This window comes from Heloderma suspectum, chromosome W, assembly GCF_057233095.1.
Source record: "Heloderma suspectum isolate Gila_16-S chromosome W, 16-S_ref, whole genome shotgun sequence".
In the NCBI taxonomy this organism is placed as follows: Eukaryota; Metazoa; Chordata; class Lepidosauria; order Squamata; family Helodermatidae; genus Heloderma; species Heloderma suspectum.
In genome coordinates, this window is record NC_139475.1 from 2,058,680 (window position 1) to 2,083,082 (window position 24,403).

The 24,403-nt window shown below is 44.7% G+C and overlaps 1 protein-coding gene across 1 annotated transcript; it reads left to right on the forward strand.

Annotated features, from left to right (window-relative positions):
* Nucleotides 1-1,822: 1,822 nt before the first annotated feature.
* Nucleotides 1,823-10,096, forward strand: LOC146333937 (vomeronasal type-2 receptor 26-like). Its single transcript, XM_084825306.1, has 7 exons — nucleotides 1,823-2,026; nucleotides 3,200-3,289; nucleotides 3,353-3,680; nucleotides 3,825-4,042; nucleotides 7,469-7,687; nucleotides 8,189-8,315; nucleotides 9,177-10,096. The coding sequence occupies exons 1-7, from the start codon at nucleotides 1,823-1,825 to the stop codon at nucleotides 10,094-10,096; spliced, it is 2,106 nt and encodes a 701-aa protein (XP_084681432.1).
* The last annotated feature ends 14,307 nt before the right edge of the window (nucleotides 10,097-24,403 follow it).

Genomic DNA, 24,403 nt, shown 5'->3' on the forward strand with positions numbered 1-24,403 from the left:
ATGCAAACATGTTTTTCTCCCTCCGTGGTGTGAAGGGAGCCCAGCGCTACAGGGCTGTGGTTATTTCTGTACCCTGGGATTAGCGATATCACAGTAATTATAGAAGAATCCCCTGTGGATTTCTATCCAGCAAAAAGAACGAGATCCAGGAGAAAATATAATGTAAATCTAAGTATATTAATACAAATATGCCCTGACTGCTTCCCGGTGGGGTTGGGGAGGGATACCTGGGTGGGTGATTTTTTTGTCCCCACAGTGTTAAGCTCTGCCTGGGATCTCTGCAGTCAGCTGCAGCTCAGCTTCTGTGGTTGCCAGTCTGAGATGGAAGGTCTCTTCCTGAAACTGCTGGTTTGGCTGCTGATATTTTTGCTCCTTCCTCAGGCCATCAACCACACGGTGCTGAAGACCAAATGCCCCTTGGCCAGGCCTTTTCCAGCCCAGCAAGACTATTACAGGCCAGGAGACCTCATTGTTGGTGGGAATTTAGCCCTTGGCAAAGGTTATTTCCTGACGGTGCTGAAATTTCAGGAAGCGCCTGCCGCCTCTTATTCTATGTGAGTCTCTACAGGAGGGATCTGAGAGGGGCCATGCTGCTATTGTTCCAGATTAGAGGGCTCCTTCCAGGGAAATGCATTAGTGATGCAGCTGACATTTGTAGTTTCGTGGTTTAGTCTATGAATCTCACTGGCTTGTCATGATGGGCTTCAACCCATAACGAGATTCAAAGACCCAGGGGCTCTTCCTTGGCTTTCTTCTGAGCCTGGGGAAATCTCTCCGCTTCTTCCCTCTCAGGAATTTTTGATGCTTATCCAGCAGTGTAGCAGACACCCCGAGAGCTACAGATTCCAGAGACTGAAGAAGTCAAAAGATGCAGTTGCATCTACTGCAGCAAGGTAAGATATATTCATGGAGGACAAATCTATGAAACGGTATTAATCATCAAAGCGAAATATAGCCACCTTGAGTGCCACTTTTGGTAGAAAGGTGGGGTATAAATAAAACAAACGACCAAACAACCAAACAGAGATTCCATGTTTATATGCAGTCTACCACTGAAAAGGAGTTGCTGAGAGTGAGGAAGAGGGAAGGAGGACTGGTGCCTACAGATCCTTCTTGTGGGGCTCCCAAGAAGCATCTTGGCTGACCACAGGTGGAGACAGGATGCTGAGCTTGATGGAGTCACCTTGGTCTGACCCAGCAGGGCTCTTCTGATGTTCCTCTTCTTACATTCTTCTTAGGCAAATCCATAGAGGAGGTCAATTAAAAGTTATATGGCATTGTTAAGCCCTGTGGTGAATTTTCTGGTGAATTGTTAAGTTGTCCCGTTATGATGCTATTATTATTGTATTGTGGTTTTACTGATCAGCTGCCTTTGAAGGATTTGCATCCTGAAAGGTGGGGCATGATTAGTTAAAATAGATAATACAACAACAACAACAACAACAACAATACCTCTGCTGAATTAAATGGACTATTGGCCTCTGATCCAGCAGGGTTCTTCCGATCTTCTTATGAAATGCTGCTAGCGCTGCTGGCTGTGTGTCTTCGTGTGAGAGTTTCAACAGAAGAAGCCGAATTTGTCAGTGGTTTCTGGGCTGGAAGGGGCTATGGTCTAGAAGGTTTTGTCTTTGTTCAAAGAGGGTTGAACCACATGGACTTCTGTACCCTCCATGTTTCTGTGATTCTGCTGGGATTCCAAACCCCCAACCCCCAATGCCACTCTCATCGCTGCAGGCTGACTTACAAGAACTACCAGCACATCCTGGCCTTGGTGTTTGCGGTCAGCGAGCTCAACAAGGATCCAACTCTGCTACCCAACGTCATGCTTGGCTTCCGTATCTATGACAACAGGGGCATCCTAAGAAGGATCTACTTGAACAGCCTTTCTCTGCTCTCCACACGGGAGCAAATGGTTCCCAATTATAAGTGTGACAGGCAAGATAAGCTGCTCTCTGTTATTGGGGGTCTCATCCCCACGTCCTCAAGGGAGATGGCATCTTTAATGGGCATCTTCAAGATTCCACAGGTAAGGGGATTCATCCGGGCATAGATCTCAGGGAGCTGCAACAGTAAGATGGTCAGGCCACTCTTTGAAAAGAGATTTGCTCATGCAGTGAGTGCGTTGCCTCAGTTCTGGATGGCAGGAGTAGAGCGCCGTCTGACTTCAGCTGACCTACCATGTGAAAGCTTTGATGGTAGCAAGAGTCTCAGGACAATATTGTGTCACTAATCCCAGCACGGGGTCTTACATAAAAGGTTTCAGGTTTCAACAGTGTGTTGTTGTTCAGTCGTTCAGTCGTGTCCGACTCTTTGTGACCCCATGGACCAGAGCACGCCAGGCCTTCCTGTCCTATTAGCCTTGTGATACGTTCCGTGGGGTTTTCTTGGCAGGAATACTGGCGTGGGTTGCCATTTCCTTCTCCAGTGGACCACATTTTGTCAGGACTCTCCGCCATGACCTGTCCGTCTTGGGTGGCCCTGCACGGCGTAGCTTATGGCTTCACCGAGTCACGCAAGTGCCTTCGCCACAGCAAGGCAGTGATCCATGAAGGGGTTCAACAGTGTAAAGACTCAGAAATGAACAAGGTGCCACAAGACTCCTTGTTCTTCTTGCTGCCATCTCCCCCCAAATATAAAATCTGCCCATGTTTTAGGTATTGGGACACATTTCCATACAAAGTAGCTTTCGTTTCAGCCACATACTCGCTTAGGGGTAAACACATGGTGTTCGGAGTGGGGGTACTTCAAGATCATCCGATTAAGCCCTGCTAACATTGTGTCATGTTTTCTATTTTGCTTGTGTTGATTAATTTTGACACAGAACGGAACTGGCTTGGCTAAATTATCATATTTGGTGAGGGACCCTAAAGCCAGAAAGCCCCATAGTCACTGGCAAAGAGTCGTATTTCTAGAATACAGACACAAAGGCCCATCCATTGCAATGGTTAGAAATTGTGTCAGGGTTACCTGCATGGCAGTCTGGACTTCGGAGCGGATATCCACACTAGTGGGGAGTCCTAAAGAAATATTTAGAGATCCATTTTTTAAAATGGGTGTCTTCCTTCACGATAACACTTCATGCATCTGCAGTCGGCTGTGGTAGTCCAGGAAAGCTTATAATGTAAAAAAAAAAAGTGCTAGTCTAAATAGCATCACAAAATTCTGCTGCAACTGACTAACAGGATATTCCTTCCTTCAGCTTGGTTATGGCTTGTTCAACTCTGAGCAGGAAGAGAAAAGGGAATTTCCCTCCTTCTACCAGATTGATCCCAATGAAACCCCTCAATATGTGGGCTTAGTCCGGCTGCTCCTGCATTTCCACTGGAACTGGATTGGGCTCTTTGCTTCCAAGGGTGACAGTGGTGAACATTTCATCCAGACCCTGACAATAATGCTCAGGCAAAAGGACATCTGTGTGGCCGTCAATGAAATGTTCGCCCTAACAAACATGCTCCATTTCCTTCTAACGATAAAATTCTCTCTTCCTAGTTCTTGGTTTGAGCCCCAAGTGATGATTGTCTTTGGGGACACCAGTGTTGTACAGTTACTACAAACCTTCTTGGTTATTCATGAAGAAAAGACAAAGACTCCATTTAGGAAGGTCTGGATCCTGACGTCTCATTGGGAAATGGCTGAAACAGGCTCCCACTCAGACAGGAGAGAACTGGGTGTCTTCCATGGTGCTTTGCACTTCAGAGTCCACAGAAGGGATGTGCCAGAATTCAAGCCTTTTCTCCGGGATTTGTGTCCACTCCGACCGCAAGGAGACATCTTTATCCGTGAATGGTGGGAAATGACATTTCAATGTAAATTCCTAAAATTAGGCCAAACCTCTTCACGGGGAAAGAGAGACTGTACTGGGGAGGAGAAGCTGGAAGACTTGTCAGCCTCCACGTTTGAAATGAGCATGACAAGTGGCAGCTACAGCATCTACAACGCCGTCTATTCCATGGCACACGCACTACAGGCCGTGTCCTCATCTGGATCCAAATGTGCAATGACTGGGGAAGACAGGAGCCTTCTGAATATTCAGCCGTGGCAGGTAACGTCCTCCTTCAGATCTGGCCATCTTAGAAAGTCTGCCTTGGTGGTTTCTCCAGGGTCTGATCCTGGAAGGAAAGGGTGAGCCTAGGAGAAGGGCTAGGAGTCCGTTCTAAAGACTGTAAGAAAGAAATACTCCATGGATGTTCTTTCATGGCCATGACTTCCCTTAAAGAGCAATAGGAAGTGGGTTAAAAGCAGCAGAAACTTGTAGTGCTTCTGGGATAATTACGGATTTACATAGAATCATAGAAGAGTAGGGTTGGAAGGGGCCTACAAGGCCATCGAGTCCAACCCCCTGCTCCGTGCAGGAATCCAAGTCAGAGCATCCCTGACAGGTGGCTGTCCAGCCTCTTCTACAGATGGCTGTCCAGCCTTGTCTAAAGGCTGGACTAAAGGCCTCGTCTAAAGGCTTACAGCTGTGGATACTGTGGAGGGGGACATCAAACAAGCCACATCCTCCCCAGAGTGCTAGTTTAAATACCTGTGTTGCCCCTGCTTACCCTGCAAACACAAACACTGGGCAGCTCCCCCCGCCGTGTTCTTTCTTGCCAGCTAACTGCAGAACCGCTTTGCTGCCTTGAGTCAACCCCCCCAGCTCCCACTCAAAGATATATAAGTGTGTTGTAATAACTGAAAACCAGCCAACCTTCCCCCCAGCCACTAGAGTTGGACGAGGCATTTCAGTGAAGCGGCATTTTAAGCATTATAGAATCATAGAATCATAGTACAGCAAGGTTGGAAGGGGCCTACAAGGCCATCGAGTCCAACCCCCTGCTCAGTGCAGGAATCCAAGTCAGAGCATCCCTGACAGGTGGCTGTCCAGCCTCGTCTTGAAGGCCTCCAGCGTGGGAGAGCCCACCACCTCCCCAGGCAATGGGTTCCATTGTCGTATTGCTCTAGCAGTCAGGAAGTTTTTCCTGATGTTCAGCCGGAATCCGGCTTCCTGTAACTTGAGCCCATTATTCCGTGTCCTGCACTCTGGGATGATCAAGAAGAGATCCCGGCCTTCTTCTCTGTGACAACCTTTCAAGTACTTGAAGAGTTCTATCATATCTCCCCTCAGTCTTCTCTTCTCGAGGCTAAACATGCCCAGTTCTTTCAGTCTCTCTTCATAGGGCTTTGTTTCCAGCCCCCTGATCATCTTTGTTGCCCTCCTCTGAACCCTCTCCAGTTTGTCTGCATCCTTCTTAAAGTGTGGTGCCCAGAACTGGACACAGTACTCCGGATGAGGCCTAACCAGTGCTGAGTAGAGGGGAACTAGTACTTCCCGGGATTTGGAAGCGATGCTTCTATGAATGCAGCCCAAAAGAGCAGTGGCCTTTTTTGCAGCCACATCACATTGTTGGCTCATATTCAGCTTGGGATCGACAACAATTCCAAGATCTTTCTCGCTTGTAGTGTTGTTGAGCCACGTATCCCCCATCTTGTAACTGTGCATTTGGTTTCTTTTTCCTAGGTGCAGAACTTGGCATTTATCCCTGTTAAATGTCATTCTGTTGTTTTCTGCCCAGCGCTCCAGTCTATCCAGATCACTTTGAATTTTGTTTCTGTCTTCCAAAGTATTAGCGATCCTGCCCAATTTTGTGTCCTCTGCAAATTTGATCAGCATTCCCTGCACCTCCTCCTCCAAGTCATTAATAAAAATGTTGAAGAGCACTGGGCCCAGGACTGAGCCCTGCGGTACCCCACTCATTCCCTCTCCCCAGCTTGAGAAGGTCCCATTGATAAGCACTCTTTGTCCGATTCTGTAGCCAACTGTGGATCCACCAGATCGTTGTTTCATCTAGCCCACTTTGAGCTCGTTTGCTCATCAGGATATCATGGGGCACTTTGTTGAAAGCTTTGCTGAAGTCGAGGTATATGATGTCTACAGCATTCCCACAGTCCACAAGGGAGGTTACCTGATCAAAAACGAGATCAGATTTGTCTGGCAGGACTTGTTCTTGACAAATCCATGTTGGCTTCGAGTAATCACGGCATTGTTTTCAAGGTGCTTCCAGATGGATTGCTTTATCATCTGCTCCAGAATTTTCCCAGGGACTGGTGTCAGACTGACTGGTCTGTCGTTCCCAGGTTCCTCCTTCTTACCCTTTTTGAAGAGAGGGACGACGTTAGCCCTCCTCCAGTCATCTGGCACTTCCCCCATCCTCCATGATTTCTCAAAGAGAATAGACAGCGGTTCTGAGAGTTCTTCTGCCACTTCCTTTATTACTCTAGAATGCAGTTCATCTGGCCCTGGAGATTTGAACTCATTCAAAGTAATGAGGTGTTCCTTGATCATATGCCTATCGATCTCAAGCTGCAGTCCTGCCCCTTCAGCCTGCACTTCACCTTTGCCAGGGGGGTCATAGACCCTCTTTGGGGAGAAGACTGAGCCAAAGTAGGAATTGAGCACCTCTGCCTTTTCTTTGTCTTCTGTTATCATTTTGCCATCCTTATTTAATAGCTGAACAACCATTTCTTTCCTCTGCCTTTTACTATGCACGTAGCTGAAGAGATCCTTTTTGTTGCTTTTAACATCCCTCGCTAAGCTCAGCTCGTTCTCAGCTTTAGCCTTCCTGATGCCATCCCTGCAATTCTGTGCTACCTGCCTGGACTCTTCCTTTGTTACTTGGCCTTCTTTCCACTTCCTATATGTGTCCTTTTTGTTTTCAGGTCATCCCTAAGCTTTTTGTGAAGCCACACTGGCTTCTTCTGTTGTCTTCCACCTTTTCTTCTTGTTGGAATTGTTTGTGATTGTGCCTTGAGAATTTCCTTTTTTAAAAGCTTCCACCCATCTTGGACTCCTTTTCTCATTAGTGTCGCTTGCCATGGGACCTTATTGATCATTGTTCTGAGTTTATTAAAATCAGCTTTCCTAAAATCCAGGGTACGCGTTTGACTACACTCGGCTTTTGCTTCCCTTAGAACCAAGAACTCAAGTGCGACATGGTCGCTTTCCCCCAGAGTTCCTCCTGTAACTGCTGCTTTATCCACTAAGTCATCTCTGTTGGTTAGGATCAAGTCAAGGATAGCCGATCCTCTAGTTCCTTCCTCTCCTTTCTGTAGGAGGAAGTTATCCGCCACACAAGTCAGGAATTTCCTGGAGGGGCCATGCTTTGCAGAATTTGTCTCCCAACAAATACCGGGGAAATTGAAGTCCCCCATTACTACTACATCATGCTTCCTTGAAACATTGGCTATTTGCTTTTCAAAAGTTTCATCCTCGTCTTCTCCTTGGTTGGGTGGCCGGTAGTAGACTCCGACCACCAGGTTCCTTTTATTCTTTGCTCCATTTATTTTGATCCAGATGCTCTCGATTAAACTAAATAATGGAGATGGGGTGGGGAGAGAGTCCACTAATGTGGTCGCATTCATAATTTGTTAAAAGACATGAGGACTCACTCACAGTTACCCCATTTTCCAAGTGTCCTTTCCATTTCAGATGCTTGCCTCCTTGAGGAATGTCCGGTTTAACAACAGCGCTGGAGATGAAGTCTTTTTCACCGAAAGGGGCATGATGAAGCTTAGTTACGATATTGTGAACTGGATTTTTTCTCCAAATGAGTCTTCTGCTTTTGTAAAAGTTGGATGGATGGATCCAGGGGCTCCCCCAGGCCAAGACTTCACTGTTCAATCTGATGCGATCGTGTGGGCTACAGAGGTGGGGTTGAAGTGAATGTTCTGGGGTCATGGGGGAGAACAAAAGAACATTGCAGTTCTGTCCCTTGAGAACAGAAGATGTCTTTCTAGATGAGACCAAAGGCCCATTGAGTCTAAAGACTGTACCAGTGGTAAAGGACAACCTTTGTATGTAAAAAGTCCCAAGTCCAATCCCCCAGCATCTCCAAGTATGGCTGGAAAAAGACTTCTGTCTGGAGCTTTTGGAGAAGTGCTGCCAATCAGTGCAGACATTACTAAGCAAAATAGACCAAGAGTCTGACCAGCTTCCTGTGTTCCTATTTCTGTCTCCCAAGCGGTATACATTCAGCCTAAGCCTGTATCACGATGGTTCTAAATAACCTGCAGACATCCAGAATATGTTTGGCCCTCTAAATTGGTAATCCCATCCATAATGCAATGGGAAATTCCATTGATCAAGTCCAGTTAAGAGCAATTTCTTTCTTGTGAAAATAGCAACAACAATTTTTCTCTTGCCTTTTAGATACCACCCTTTGCCAGGTGTGTGGAGAGATGTTCTCCAGGGCACCAGAGAAAAATTCCAGAGGGGAAGCCAGTTTGCTGCTACAGATGTGATCGTTGTCCAGAAGGGACAATTTCTAACCAGACAGGTAGCTGAAACCTTGAGTGCCATCTTGAAGTGCAGTATTCCTAGGGCATGAGTGGAATAGGGAGACGCAACTTCATGGATGAGGGGCAGTCAGTAATTTTCAATAGGAATAACATAAAGTTTGTGGCTGTATACTTCTATGGTTTTCCTGAAGAAATGTTAGATTTAGACAATGAAGAAGAAGTAATAATTGGAAGGAAATTCATAACATTGATGTCTAAGGTCTTTCCAGTTCAGTATCTGTTAGGTTTTTGTCCATATTCTCATTGGCTCAGCTTTTCATCCATAATTTTTAAAAGATCCATGTACCCGGGCTTGATTGTTTGGGAATCAGATCTGAAACTGTTTGGGCAGAAAGTTGATGTGGGCAGGTGTTCAGCTGTTCTTGTAACAATCAGGTTATGATACCCCAAGTCGCAAATAGATCACCTTTTCATGTCTTCTGCAACTTGTTCCTCAGTTATTGTATCAGCACATCTCCTGTGGAGATAGTTCATAATTGAAGAAAATGACAGATAGTCTTCCATTTATTTGCTAATTCAGAAGACACTGAAAGTGACAGATCATGGTTCAGTTCTTACAGTTACCAGGATTTTATTACTAGCCACAGGAGTATTAAACATGAGTTTGATGCTGTGAGCCATCACATTAACAAAAGTGGAGGGTTGTAATTTTTCAAACTCTGTTCTCATGCAATATATTGCTGAAGGAGAACAGATAGCAACCAAAGGTACGTTGCTCCCTTGTATGGACAACGAGCTGCAGAATGGAAATTAAATTTCCTTCTTTGTGGGCTGAACTGCCTCCCCCGAGAACATCTGTATCATGTCTGAGATACTTTAATAGTTGTTGCTCATTCCAGATGCAGCTAGCTGTGCCCCATGCCCAGAAGATCAATATCCAAACAAGAACCATGACCAGTGCATCCCCAAGACGATCCACTTCCTTTCTTATCAAGAGATGCTGGGATTTATTTTGGTATCTCTAGCTCTTTTCCTCTCTCTGATCACATCTCTAGTGCTAGCAATCTTCATTAAATATCGTGAGACACCAATCATCAAAGCCAACAACCGGGACCTCACCTACGTCCTCCTCATCTCCCTCCTGCTCTGCTTCTTTTGCTCCTTCCTCTTCATCGGTCAACCCAGAAAGGTCACCTGTCTTCTCAGACAAGCTGTGTTTGGTATCTTCTTCTCTACTGCTGTTTCTTCCATTTTGGCAAAAACTATTACAGTGGTTCTGGCCTTCATGGCCACCAAGCCAGGAAATATGGCAAGAAAATTCTTGGGGAGACAACTGACAAATTCCATTGTCCTGGCCTGTCCCCTCATCCAAGCTGTGATCTGTGCTGTCTGGCTGGTAACTTCTCCCCCGTTCCCAAATTTAGACTTCTATTCCCTAGCTGGAGAAATCATAGTGGAATGTAATGAAGGTTCAGTTACCATGTTTTACATTGTCTTGGGTTACATAGGTTTCCTGTCCCTCATTAGCTTTAGGGTGGCTTTCCTAGCAAGGAAATTGCCTGACAGCTTTAACGAAGCCAAGTTTATCACCTTCAGCATGCTGGTGTTTTGCAGCGTTTGGGTCTCCTTTGTGCCCACCTACCTGAGCACTAAGGGGAAGTCCATGGTGGCCGTGGAGGTCTTCTCCATCTTGGCCTCTGGTGCTGGTCTCCTGGGTTGCATCTTTCTCCCCAAATGCTACATTATTGTGCTGAGGCCCAGCCTCAATACCAGGGATCATCTCATAAGGAAAAAAGAATCAAGTCATCTAACACTTTAGAGCATGCCCTGCTAGTCTAGTTTTCTGTGAGGTATATCTAGTTAGGAACACCAGTAGATTTACTCAAAAAGTAATGTGATGAGTTATTTTTACAGAATGCAGCACCTTCCATCTCAGAGCCTTTGCCACCGCGGGGGCACTGGCTCTTTCCCAGGCAACTCAAAGCGAATTTGAAATGTTTGTCTGTACGGCATTATATTCCACATAGACATCCTGCAGTGATGGAGGTATTTTAAAACGGTGACTGTGCAATATCAAGAACTTGTGTTGTACGTGACACATGATGCTATAATAAAATATGGCAGTTTATCTTCAACTCCTAAGGGTTCAGGTTCCCTGCCAGTCAGCCATACTTCCTTCTGCAAGAGCAAAAATTCTATGGTGATAAGAAGAACATTCTTCTCTCTCCCATGACATACCAGTTTTCATTTTTCTCTCTTCCATCTGACACAACATTCTCTGGCTATTGAGCCTTCTTTGCTCTTTCCCCTGGGGTTTTTTGGGTGGTAGATTTTATGTTTAATTTTGTCTTTTTCCGTGCAAACCTGAGATTTCCCCTCAAACATGCTGATACCTCCCACTTGTTTCTCAGGAGCCCCATTATCGCTCACCTGAGCTCACTATTAGAGGGAATGATAGAAAAATTGATCATTTGGTTGAGAGAAGGGGCAACAGTATAACAGTTTCCTTCAAAAGTAGGGACCTTTTATTGAATATTAGGAACATAGTAATGCAGTCCTATCTATGTCTACTCACAGGTCCCATTGAGCTCCATGTGCCTTACTTCCAGGAAAATGGGTGTAGGATTGAAGCTATAGTCTCATTCTTCAACTATATACTTAATATGCTGCAATTACTGTGACTTGCATAAAATAAATAAAACAGCTTAATAATTCTAATATTCCTTTTTTCATGACGTTTTTCTCTTTATTTTAATTGCTAGAAAACTCTTCCATGACTTTACTTTTTTCAGCTCCCCCATTTCTACCCCAGTTCCCCCATTTCTACCCCAGTTCCCCCATTTCTACCCCAGTTTCCATTTTGATTGATCAATTCCATGGAGACACCTGTATGATGTGTACCATTTTCATACAGATTTCCTCAAAATTTAGAGGAGGAGGGGAGGGGAAGCAAATCATCCCCCCCCCATAAAAAATAGGACTCCCCTTTCACATGAAACGCTGCACCTCTCCTTCTGAAACTGCAGTTTTCTTATGCAGGGCCACCCCCATGCTGCCTGTTATTTTCAGCAGAATGGTCCACAAGGAACACAGGGGGAAAAACATTTCCTATTTTTGGATATCCTCGAAATGTTAGATCTGCTCTTGCACAAATATCCCAGCACCTATTCTTCCGAAACCAGGCAGAGTTGGACCCCAACAGAAGTGAAAACTATCTCTAAAAAATATCATCTCATTCTGCCAAGAAAGAAAGCAATGTTATTGGCGGTTTTTCTAAACCAGAAACACCCAAAATATAAAGAGGTATTGCACAAACAAAAAGCATAAAGACTGGAATTTCTGAATCTCGAGTTCGGTATCCAAGTCAAAATAGATGGCCTCTGAATCGAGGCTAGCAGATTTAGGCCAATTTTCTGAGTTAAATCTTGTGGTAAGTTATGATACAATACAATACAATATAATACAACATAAGCTGATGCTGCACAAGGGAGTGAGGGAGAAAAATGCTGACCCCCCAAATAGTGTGTGGTACCTCAAGCCCACCAGGACTCATGTTCTCTGAAAGGGGGTGGGGGGAAACTTAATTGAGATATAACAAAACAAGAACTAGGGTGTATTTAACTGGCAGGAAGCAAAACCAACTCTCAAACAAATGAACAATGTTGGGCACAATCCTATACAAAATTAGACAGAAAAAAGTCCTAAGTGGCTGGGGCATGCTGGGAGTTGTAGGACTTTTTTTCTGTTTAAACATGCATAGGATTGCACCCTTAAAGACTCTAAACAATAAAACCGAGGGAATAGAGTTCAATATTTCTATGTATGTATTTAGTTAGTTATTATTTATACAATATATATATATACCACTTAATACTTAAAAAAATATCCAAGCAGTTCACATATCAATATTAAAAGTTACATTTAAATACAATATTAAAACACCATTAATAACCGTTTCGAATTCAGCACAAAACACATATATTTAAAATACATTATTTAAAACAATTTCAAAACGACAATGACAATAGAAAACAGTACAAAAAGCGGTAAAATGGAACAGCAGACTATCAGGTGCGTTCAGAGAAGGCCTTGGAGAACAAGTACATTTTCAGGAGGCATCTGAAACATACCACCTTTTCTGCCTCCTGAACTGCATGGGTGCCACCACTGAGAAGGCCCGCCTTCGAGATATTACATTCTATTGGCTGTGGAATGACCAGCATGGCCTCCTCAGAGGATCTAAATGGTGGGCTTGGTAAATGTAGAGGGGGACTGTCTGCTAGTCCACAAAGGTAGGGCTGTTTCTCAAGACCTATGTCTAGCTGTGTAGTCGAGGTCTTGGAAGTAGCTAAGTGGTCTCTGCCATAGCAGATCATAAAAATCATAATCATAAAGCATAGAATAGTAGGGTTGGAAGGGGCCTATAAGACCATCGAGTCCAACCCCCTGCTCAATGCAGGAATCCAAGTCAGGGCATCCCCAACAGATGGCTTTCCAGCCTCGTCTTGAACGCCTCCAGTGTGGGAGAGCCCACCGCCTCCCCAGGTCAAGGGTTCTATTGTTGTATTGCTGTAACAGTCAGGAGGTTTTTCCTGACGTTCAGCCGGAATCTGGCCTCCCGTCACTTGAGCCCATGATTCCGTGTCCTGCACTCTGGGACGGTCGAGAAGAGATCTTGGCCTTCCTCTCTGGGACAACCTTTCAAGGACTTGAAGAGCGCTGCCCTGTCTCCCCTCAGACTTCTCAAGGCTAAACACTAAAAAGCTTGAGACCTAGGGATCTGTGGGTCAAACTATATGCTACATTAATTACGTAATGTGTATTGGAGGATACTTTCCTTTTACCCATAGGTATACCAGCCCCATGCTTCTAGGAATCTCACTTTCACCTTCTATGGGACCATTGTTGGCCTACATTTTCATCCAAAAGGAGGCATGCATATCATTTGTAATGGGCACGTGTCTGGTGCCTTTCAAACACCCTCTAGCTATTCTTCTGGTGCAAACTAACCTGTATCATCTTCCAAATAAAATGGAAGGCCACTGATCGGCTATGGACCCAGTTCTCAAGGGCATATGGTATGCTGGGACATTTAACATATGAACATAGGAAGCTGCCTTATGTCACAGAATCATCGAATAGATCATCCCCCTTTTGGTCCTTTCTCCCTCAGGACCTATGGGTCTGTCTCCCCCTCTATGCTGTTTCCTCAGAAACCTTCTTCACAATCTCTGCATTCTTTTCTCTCCTCACAGTAAAAACAGCCCCCCCCCCATCATCAGGGTCAAAAGGGGTTGAACTCTGGTGCACTGCACGAGGTGACATGAAAAAGGGGCTGCCTTCAAGTAGCAACACGCAAAGCTGCCTGACACAGAATCAAGCCCTTGGCCCACCTCGCTTGATATCAGGGACACCAGCCTCTTCCAACCTGCTACCCTCCAGGTGTTTAGGTCTTCCGGTCCCATCAGCCCCAGCCAATACAGGCATGGGTCAAGGATGCTGGGAAATGATGTCCAAAAAGTCTGGAGAGCACCAGATTGGGGACCAGCTGTCTACACTGACTGGTAGAGGCTCTCCAGGTTTTCAGACAAGAGTCTTTCCCAACCCTTGATGGAGATGTTGTGGATCAAACCCAGGACCTTCTACAGGGAAAGTGTGCACACCCCCTCTGAGCAATGGCCCTTCTCTGCCCACCTGTCCTTCTAGCTCAGCATCTCCATCCTCCATGCCCAAGTGATCTGATATTCATTCATTCATTCATTCATTCATTCATTCATTCATTCATTCAATTGCTATACCGCCCAATAGCCGAAGCTCTCTAATAATTCATATTAGAGTAAATGGGGAGAGGGTGTCAGGAATGAACCTGAGCATGTGGAGACGTGTGGCACTCAGATTCGGAATCAGAATGGGAACGGCCGGAACAGTGGGAGACAATCTCCCCAGTGAGTCCAGATATGGAGAGTCTTTCTTCCCAAGACCTTGACACACAGATGGCACAGGCTGAACGGCTCCCCCACCCCTCCACCGTGAGAACGCAAGTTGAGGAGGAGAAGGAAGGGGGGGCAAGGGAGCGTCTTGAGGGACGCTAGGGTCCATCACAGAGCGAAGCAGGAAAAGTTAGGGGCAGTGCTAAGATGCTCTGCCCAGTTGGCCTCTCGTGATAGCCAACATAGGAGGAAGCCACCCTATGGGAGGGGCACCCCTGCGAAGCTGGTCTGGCTGTGAAGTTCTTGCCCAGACTGCTGGCAACTTTCCTAACTTCCACTTTGTATCCTCTATTGATATTCATAGTTGTGTGGATTAGCTGGCTCATAGCTGTTTGAGAGTTTCCTAGAATTTGCATTTGTAACGAAGCTAGTCTTTAACCAATAAAGTAGTGTTAGCCTAGAGTTTTGTTTCCTGGATTGTGTTGATTGAGAAGGAGGAGGAGGGAACGTGAGAAAGGGAATGGAGGCATGCTGGAGGTGTGTGTTCAGGGAGAAAATGTGGGCAACTTAGAATCTGTCAGACTTTGGCACCATCACAACTGGATTTCTCCATGTGCACGTGAAGGGCCCAATAGCCCCTGAACGTCACACATTTTGCATCTCCTCCTTGAGAACTTTCTAGGGCCACAAGTGTAGTTGAACCTGGAGATATTTTGCATCCCTGGTATAATTGGTATAGCCCATCCTTCCTCTACCAGGTGCTGTTGAGATCATTTGGACTTCAATTCCCATCATTCTCAGTCACCATAGCCAATGGCCAAACTGGTTAGGAATGATGGGAATTCCAGTCCAAAACATCTGGGAGGCTCCAAACTGGGGAACACTGGCACACACAATGCCAACTGGAGCCTGAGATATCACCAGGTGTCAATGATGGTGCAGAGGTGGGTCCTCTGAGACAGGGTGAAGGCAACATGTCATCCTCGGTCTGAGGGCTCTCCCTGGTAACCTTCCGCAGGATCAACTTTGTGGGGGAGTGCTAGCACTCAACTTGAACGTCTGTCTGGGGATGGCAGGGGCTGCCACCACTGCTACATGGTAGGCATGATACTGTGCTCTCAACTGTGCTGAGTCATGTTTGTCCTGATCCTTGCACCACATGAGATCTAGTGGTTATCTAGGCTGCTTCATAGCCTGAAGCTCTCCTAAAAACTAGAGATCCATCTGAGCTCCACAGTGCCAGGGGAGATGCTTAGGCATGACAATGAGACTGGGGTCTCATCAGGGGTGACTGCCATGCCAACTGGAAAAGCATGAAAGCATTCAGAGATCCCTCGGATTCCATAGGTCTTTGCGGGAAGACCATCCTAGTTCATCTGCCACTGCAAGGTGTTATAACTGTAGACAGACCAGTCGTTTCACCCGTCAATCCGTTACTGCCTAGTCCTGAACGGAGATAGCCAGGTCCTGCACTTCCATACCCAGCTCCTCCTCTCTTTCCCCAGATGTCAGTCTGGGCTAATGAACATTGGCACAAGGCTGGACTCTGTCTCGGATTTAGGGCCTCAGCTTCACATGGGCCAAAGGCTGGAACCTGGCAACTGAAGTCAAACCCCTAAGACCATCCGGCAGATGGACAAGCAAAGACTGATGCAAACGTGTTTTTCTTCTTTCCAGTTGTGAAGGGAGCTTTGCGTAGCACTATGGGACTGTGATTATTTGTTTCTACCCTGGGCCTGGAATGATGAAAGTGACAATAATTCATGAGGAATCCCCCATGGGTTTCTGTCCGGCAAGTCAATAACAAATAAATCCCAGGCAAAACATGCACAATATAAATACGCCCCAAAACCTTCCATGTGGGGCTGGGGTGATGTCTGATCACTTGGCATCTGGTCAGTCCTGGCTAAGATCTAATTCCCCTGTTGGGGCCTGTAAACTTGGCTCTCCTTCAGGTCCTCTTTGATCATTGACTTAGGAGGGAAGGTCTCTCGTGCTGCTGATGATTTTGCAGCAGCTGCTTGTGTTTGGGTTCCTGCCTCAGGCCACCCAGAGGATGCTGAGGACCAAGTGCCTCTTGACCAGGCCGAATGAACTGCCGGACTACTATAGGCCAGGAGACCTCATTGTCGGTGGGAATTTACCGCTTGGCAGTTATTATGAAAGAGACACACAAGACTTTCGAAGTTTAGTCCCATCACGGATCTCCAGTTTTCCAGCGTAAGTTTCTCAAGAGGGATCTGGGAGAGAGGCTCGCCTGCTTTGCTTTCAGATGGCTTCTTCCAGGGAGATGCATCAGCGATGCTGCTGACATTCAACATTTCCTGGTTTGATATAGGAGTCTCAGGGACTTGTCAGGATTGGCTTCAACCTGTAATGACAGCCAATGACTCGAGGGTTCTTCTTTGGCTTCTTTCTGGCTTCATTCCTTGTGCAAGGAGCAGAGACAGAGCTAACTGGCAATTTGGTTTAATGTGGACAACCTGATAAGGACTAAGAAATCTCTCCCCTCCCCAGCCAATCTGTGTCCCAAGCAGACTTTATCTAAGACAGGGTTGGGGAAGATAGGTCTGGACCTGGTGGGAGATCTCTGGGTGATCTGCAGTGGATCAGCAAGCATTTCTGACCCCCCATTTGTGTAATAATAACGGCAACAAACTGAAAATGAAGTTCTGACTTTCCCCCAATGGGCGAGAGAGTGTAACCAGAGCTGACTTAAGGCTATTTAAAATGTTAATATGTTTTAAAATATTTTTTGAAACTTAAGCAGGAAAACAGCGAACACTCTTTCATCATGTTAAACAAATGGGAAGGTGCCACGCAGGAAGTCTTAAGATATGAATGGCTTATAGAGAAAAGTAAATGCCAAAGAACAGCACGTGCAGAAGTAGAATGTGAAACATGCAATTATAACAAAGAAAATATATTTGTACACATGAAGCACACAGCTTACATGCTAAGATTACACCATGCAAAATAAACTACGGTTTAACTCTGGCTAAGGTCTATTAAAAACAATATTAGGAAAACTCTATTAGAGCATGAAATGAAATAGCCACGACATACAAATGTTATAGTCCGCCCAATGAGCAGCAGTTTGAATTGTTACTTAGTTCCACTTAAACTTCTACCAGTCCAAACTAGTTAAATGCAGTGTCTGAGGCTTTTAACTATATAGCAGTATAGACTAAACTTTTAGAGAAAAGGAAAGAAGGGAATTAAAAGGAATGTATAGCCACTTCTCTCAAGCACAGATTTGATGAACAGGCTTTTGTGGACCCAGAGGAAGGTTGAAACAGACCTCTTCCAGAGTCCAAGGTATAAGACTCAGCAAAGTCTAGATATGAAAATTAATCCAGCTAGAAAGTAATGAAAAAGTTTTAAAATGAAAAGGGTGGCAAAGTCTGAGCCTCAATAGTGAGTGAAATAAAATGGTAGGGGAAATTGAATTGAGCTGCTCAGGAGTTTAGCATCTAGCTCCCCAAAAGCTACTTCAGAAAAAAATGGCCAGCACAACCTTAAAAACTGAAGGAGAGACATGGTCAAAGCAAGAAATGCCCTGTTCTCTCAAAAAGAAGACAAACGTGCAAAAATGTGCCCAAAGGCCCTAAAACTAGCAAACATCTGTTAGGAAAATCTGGAGCTATGCAAAACAGAAAAAAAAACAGAAGAAAGAACTGAAATGGAGTCCTTCTCCTAGGGTTTGGTCACTATTTGATTCACTGACCCCCCCCCCCAAACTTTCCTGCCTTCTGATTCTCCTTTTTCTTTCGATTCAGTTGCCAACTAGAAAATTGGATTTTGGTTGGTAAAAGATGTATTGGGTGGGCAGAAACCTGCAAAAAAGACATCTCATAGTTTTAGGCAGCTGATGTTGCCTCGGGCCTTATCAGGGTATATGGGAACATTCCAGACTGGGAGCTGCTAGCTGTGATTGTGACTTCTTCTCATACTGGTCCATTGTTCCACAACTTGACCACAGCTTTGTCAGCATGACTGTCTGCATCTCGGACTCAAGCAGCAAAAACTTTCTGCCCTCAAAGAAAGGCAGGCCTGCTGGTGAACCAATGTTTCACTCCTATTCCATTCTATGGCTTCCTTGTAAGCCCTCTGTTCCCAGCATTTGAATCCAAAACGGGACCTGAGTAACATTTCCCCGCTGAGATCCAGTTCGGGAAATACCAAACTCGGATGTCACGTTAGCCAGACCAAATTAGTTTATGCCGTCGATGTCATTCATCAACATGGTCTTATTTTCCCCTTTATTGTGTGACTTGAATTAATTGTGAATTTTTGGAGCCCTTTGATCCTAAAATTAAGTACAATTGCAAAGAAAGAAAGAAAAAGAAGCAAAGGTGGAAATAAAGTATCATTAAACAAAGTTGAATAAGCAAAACTATAGTAAGAAGCACAAGTCATAAACATGCAAATGTTTTGGGTGTTACAAAAATATTTTATCAGCACTACATCGTTCATTTTTGTCTTGTTTTTTTAAATGTTTAAAGTCTATGATGATGTCAACTTTTAATTCTTCTGGTGTGTAGTCAAATGCCAAAGTGATTATTTTAACAGTGACTGTTTCTATGTCCGAATTTGTTTTTTTCTAGGCTGTTTTTTAAGGCTGAAATTTTGAAAAATATATATTATTACAAAAACAACATGTATACAGAAAATATATAACTGAAAATCATTCCTGGTATGCATTGACTAGAACTCATATATACACAGGGGTTCTGATGGATTCTTCCATAAAAAGAATGAGTGGATTTCTTCAGTGGCAAACAAATAAAAAATGAGCTCAAATAAAAAATAAATGCAAAAGAGTGCTTCTTTTACAGCAGGAAAGAAAGCACACAATAAAACAATTGTATGGCTATTTATATATAACATATACTACATATATAACACAGACCATGACAACAATATCAAACATGAAACAGACAACATAGACGACTGATTTTATTTTGTGGGTTATGACTTGCGCCTTGACTGAAACTGTTCTATTAACCTACAAAGAGAAAAGAAAGTGAGCCCAACTTTTTCCTGGCAAGAATGAACAATTAGCAAGGTAAATATACATTTAAAAAAAATAAAAAAATAAAAACTGGCTAAAAGATTCAGCAAATGCAAAGTATATTTGTTCTAGTTATGGAAGAAAGGAAGAGTAGAAGCTGACTTTTATAAGCTTGCTGACTTTTATAAGCTTGCGGTCTTTAGAGAAAGACCGTTGCCACACTCACGGGTGAAAAATAATATTTATTTCGTTTTTTAAAGCTGAAAACGGACTAAGTTAAACAACCGGCTTAAATGCTGTCAGCACTTCTAAAGGTTTTTATAGATGGATGTTTGTAGGTTCATCGCTTAAAGATTTACTTCTTTTTTAAATTGATGATCGCCGTGTTGTTTCAAACCTGAGAAACAAAGGGTGTTTCTACATTAAGCAACGCCCCAGCAAAACCCCACATCCTTTCCGGAGCTTCCTGCTTTCGGTTTCTTTGCGGGATTAGGAAGGGCTCCTTTACACTGCAGACGCATGGTTTGAACTGAGGGAGTGCCTCCCTCCCTCCCTGGCATGTGTGCAAAGGAGGGTTCCCCCCCCTTGTTTTCATAGCTTAGTTTCTGCTGTACTCTTTTCTCGCAGCCCCTGGGAAACCTCTGACTTACTTCTGAGTAGACATAAAATGTAAGATTGTGCTCTTGTACGTCTGCAACACTTGGTACACTTATGTGGGAGTCAGCCCCACTGAACTCAGTGGGACGTACTTCTGAGTAGACGTAAGATCGCCCTGTAAGTCTGCAACACTTGGCACACTTACTCGGGAGTAAGCCCTACTGAACTGAATGGGGTGCTCTGAAACAACAGAGGACGTTGCTTCTGAGCTTGGTGGGGTGGGAGATCATCGAGCCATAGAACCATAGAATCATCAGATGTGTCTCCCTTCGTTGCAGGGAGGCGTTTTACCCTCTTCTCCTTCCAACTGAGAAATGTGCTCGAGACATGGCAGGCACCTGGGAATCGAGGAAAGTCATTCCTCAGTAAGACTTGAGCGGATGCTGGAGTTGCAATTGGCGGGCGACCCTTGCCCTGGCGCCTGTCAAATCTGCTCCTGCATGCCCCGCTCCCATCCTCAATGCCTTCATCACCCTGACCGCCCCCCCCCCACATCTGAAAACAAACGCCCACAGCAGGCAGATGGAGCGGTTTCTCTCACTATTTGTCAGGGTGGACACTGAGCCCATAGAATCCCAGAGTAGTTCTGATTCTGAGGAAGAGCAGTCGCTCCTGGGAGAGGAGCGCTCTCCTTTTCCCCAGGGCCAACAGCTGACGGAGATTCCTCCCAACAGCATTCCTAGCTTAGATAGCAGTCCTGGGAGTGACAGAGCGTGGGAAGCAGACTTGATGGACGTGCGACGCCGACGCAGAGAGCGGCGCCAGATGGAGGGCGTGGAAAGGAGGCGAAGTGCCAGGTTGGCACACAAACAACGGCTGTGCCCAGAGGCTCCAAGGGAAAAGGGGAGGGACTCTCCCTAGTCCTTAAGTTCAGGGGTCTGCCAAGTTCAGGGGTTTGAAATTCCCTTTCAAACGGGGACCAACTGTTCCAACGTAGGGCATAGGTACTGTGCTGCTCAGATCTAGTTGCAATCGGTATAGTTGTTAAGTTGTAAAAGAAGAATAAAGCTTTGAAAGGAATTCCTTTGTCTGTGTCTGGACTTGGCTACTGGATTAGACTGAGAAAGGCCTCCAAGGAGCTCCTGACACTATCGGAGAATTTCATGGGGAGGTCATGGCGCTCCTGTTCCGTGGGCTGGAAAAAATACCACCTTTATTGCGTTTGGGGAAAACACGGGCTAAGTTGGGGAAAATGGCGGGAGACACCCTGGAGGGTAACAGCATCCTCTAAAAAGCCCGCAAACGTCCGTGACAGAGCCATCTCCATAGCAGAATAAAAGCTCTGTATGAAGAACCCCAAAGAAGGAAGGGAGGAAAGAACAAAACACAACAAAAAGCTGAGCGCCTTTGGGCCCTTTTTAAAGTCTTATTATTTGCAGGGAAATGTACACAAATATATCTCTTCTTTAGGAACAATGAATAGCATTGTTACTGAACTTATCCCCTATTTTGATTTGGAATGGCCTGGTCCAGTACAGCTCAACTTTTCCTTTTGGCACTAGTTTCTTCACTACATCTGTTTTCTTCCATCTCTCTCTCTCTTGTCTTGTCTTGTCTTGTCTTGTCTGATCTTCTTTCTTGTCATTTTCTTTATCTGCTCCACTTTCTTCACCTTTGCATGACATTCTTATTTGGGTAAGGGTGCAATCCTATGGCCACTAGACAGCGACTAGACAGCCATAGGATTATTCAGTTTTTGGGAACCGGCCTTGGAGCCAGCACTCCAAGATTGGTCCCAGAAAAGCACCTCCTTGCTGCTGCCCCCTCCTAAGAATCACAGTTTGTCCATGGCTCTCCGCTCGTAAGAGCAGCACGGAGCAGGGGGAAAAGGGGCCTTTCTGGGGGCAAGGAGGGGTGGGGACAGCAGAAGTGTCGTTATGACGCTTCCTATGCATGCTCCAGCCTCCTCACCCTGCTCCGGCCCGCTCCAGCTAGACAGCCCAAATTGGCCATCTAGCTGCTAATGCAGGGCAGCTAGAGTGTGGAGGGGAAGATCCCATCCATGCTGTGCCTGCACTGCATTGGATAGTCGGTCACCTCCAGGTTTGGAGGCGGCCGACCATCCCTACTGGATTGTGCCCTAAGTTGCTGTTCTAGAACTGTTACCCAGTTCTAGACAATGCATACCAGGAATGATTTTCAGTTATATATTTTCTGTATACATGTTGTTTTTGTAATAATATATATTTTTCAAAATTTCAGCCTTAAAAAACAGCCTAGAAAAAAACAAATTCGGACATAGAAACAGTCACTGTTAAAATAATCACTTTGGCATTTGACTACACTCCAGAAGAATTAAAAGTTGACATCATCATCATCATAGACTTTAAACATTTAAAAAAACAAGACAAAAATGAACGATGTATTGCTGATAACATATTTTTGTATCACCCAAAACATTTGCATGTTTATGACTTGTGCTTCTTACTACAGTTTTGCTTATTCAGCTTTGTTTAATGATACTTTATTTCCACCTTTGCTTCTTTTTCTTTCTTTCTTTGCAATTGTACTTAATTTTAGGATCAAAGGGCTCCAAAAATTCACAATTAATTCAAGTCACACAATAAAGGGGAAAATAAGACCATGTTGATGAATGACATCGACGGCATAAACTAATTTGGTCTGGCTAACGTGACATCCGAGTTTGGTATTTCCCGAACTGGATCTCAGCGGGGAAATGTTACTCAGGTCCCGTTTTGGATTCAAATGCTGGGAACAGAGGGCTTACAAGGAAGCCATAGAATGGAATAGGAGTGAAACATTGGTTCACCAGCAGGCCTGCCTTTCTTTGAGGGCAGAAAGTTTTTGCTGCTTGAGTCCGAGATGCAGACAGTCATGCTGACAAAGCTGTGGTCAAGTTGTGGAACAATGGACCAGTATGAGAAGAAGTCACAATCACAGCTAGCAGCTCCCAGTCTGGAATGTTCCCATATACCCTGATAAGGCCCGAGGCAACATCAGCTGCCTAAAACTATGAGATGTCTTTTTTGCAGGTTTCTGCCCACCCAATACATCTTTCACCAATCCAAAACCAAAAACCAAAAAAAACCCAGATTGTTCTATAGACACACAAAGTCTTGCTACATGCATATCACAGGAACATCTGAAGAGCCCTACTGGATAAGAGATCTAATTCAGCACATTTATTCATTCATTCATTCATTATCTATTTATTTTCTATTTTCATTATTGTCCCCATTTGGCCATGGATGATGGCAGCAGTGCTCCAAACAACATCTGGGAATTCAAGGTTGGGAACCAGATCAGGAGTGGGCACAATCAGGTGACTTTGGGCCAGTCACAGAATCTCAGCCCAACTCATCTCACAGGGCTGTTGTTGTGAGGATAAAAGGGAGAGGAGGAGGAGAATGTAAGCCGCCTTGGGTTCCTTGCAAGAGGAAAAAAGGCGGGGTATAAATGCAATAAATAAATAAATAAATAAATAAATAGATAGATAGATAGATAAATAAATAAATAAATCTCCTTCCTTCCTTCCTTCCTTCCTTCCTTCCTTCCTTCCTTCCTTCTTTCAGTTTTTCACACTGATGCAGAGGGATATTCCACTCTGATTCCATTCCTTATAAGTCCTCTGTTCCCAGCACTTGAATACAAAAAAGGACCTAAGTAACGCAAATGTAACACATCCTGCACTAAATTATAGAGTTGAGACAAAGGGAACTTGGGGGTAACCAGAAGTGGGGATTTGGGTCCAAAGATCTATGGGCTCTGTTCAGTTCTGGTACTCAGAACAAATGCCTGAATTCGGAATACTTTCTTTCAAAGAGGGTGTGCATTTTTGCACCAGGCTTCTGTTGGGCAGTTTCAGGGTGCTTGCAAAGAAGAAGACAAAAAGAAAAAGACATAGATCTTGGAAGTTTGAAATCTGCCCACTCCTAATCTGGTTCCCAACCTTGAATTCCCAGATGTTGTTTGGAGCACTGCTCCCATCATCCATGGCCAAATGCTGGGGACAATAATGAAAACAGAAAGTGAATGAATGAATGAATGAATAAATAATTGTGCTGAATTAGATCTCTTATCCAGTAGGGCTCTTCAGATGTTCCTGTGATAGGCATGTAGCAAGACGTTGTGTGTCTATAGAACAATCTGTTTTTTTCTGTGAACCCGTCATGGAGATGGATAAAAGCTTTTCTTTCTTCATAGAAGGTTCAACCAGATGGACATTTTAAACATTCACTTCTCAGTAATTCTGTTGGAATCCTTGCTTACCTCCTAATGTCAATCTCATCATTGCAGGACATTAATCAGGAACTACCAACACTTCCTGGCCTTGGTGTTCGCTGTCACTGAGCTCAGTAAAGATCCGACTCTCCTTCCCAACACCACGCTAGGCTTCCGCATCTACGAACACATGGACCTTGTCAGAGTGATCCATGTGAATAGCCTCTCTCTGCTCTCCACTCGGAGGCGAACATTTCCCAATTATAAATGTGACAGGAAAGATAAACTGCTCTCCATTATTGGGGGTCTTGACTCCAAATCCTCAAGGGAGATCGCATCTTTA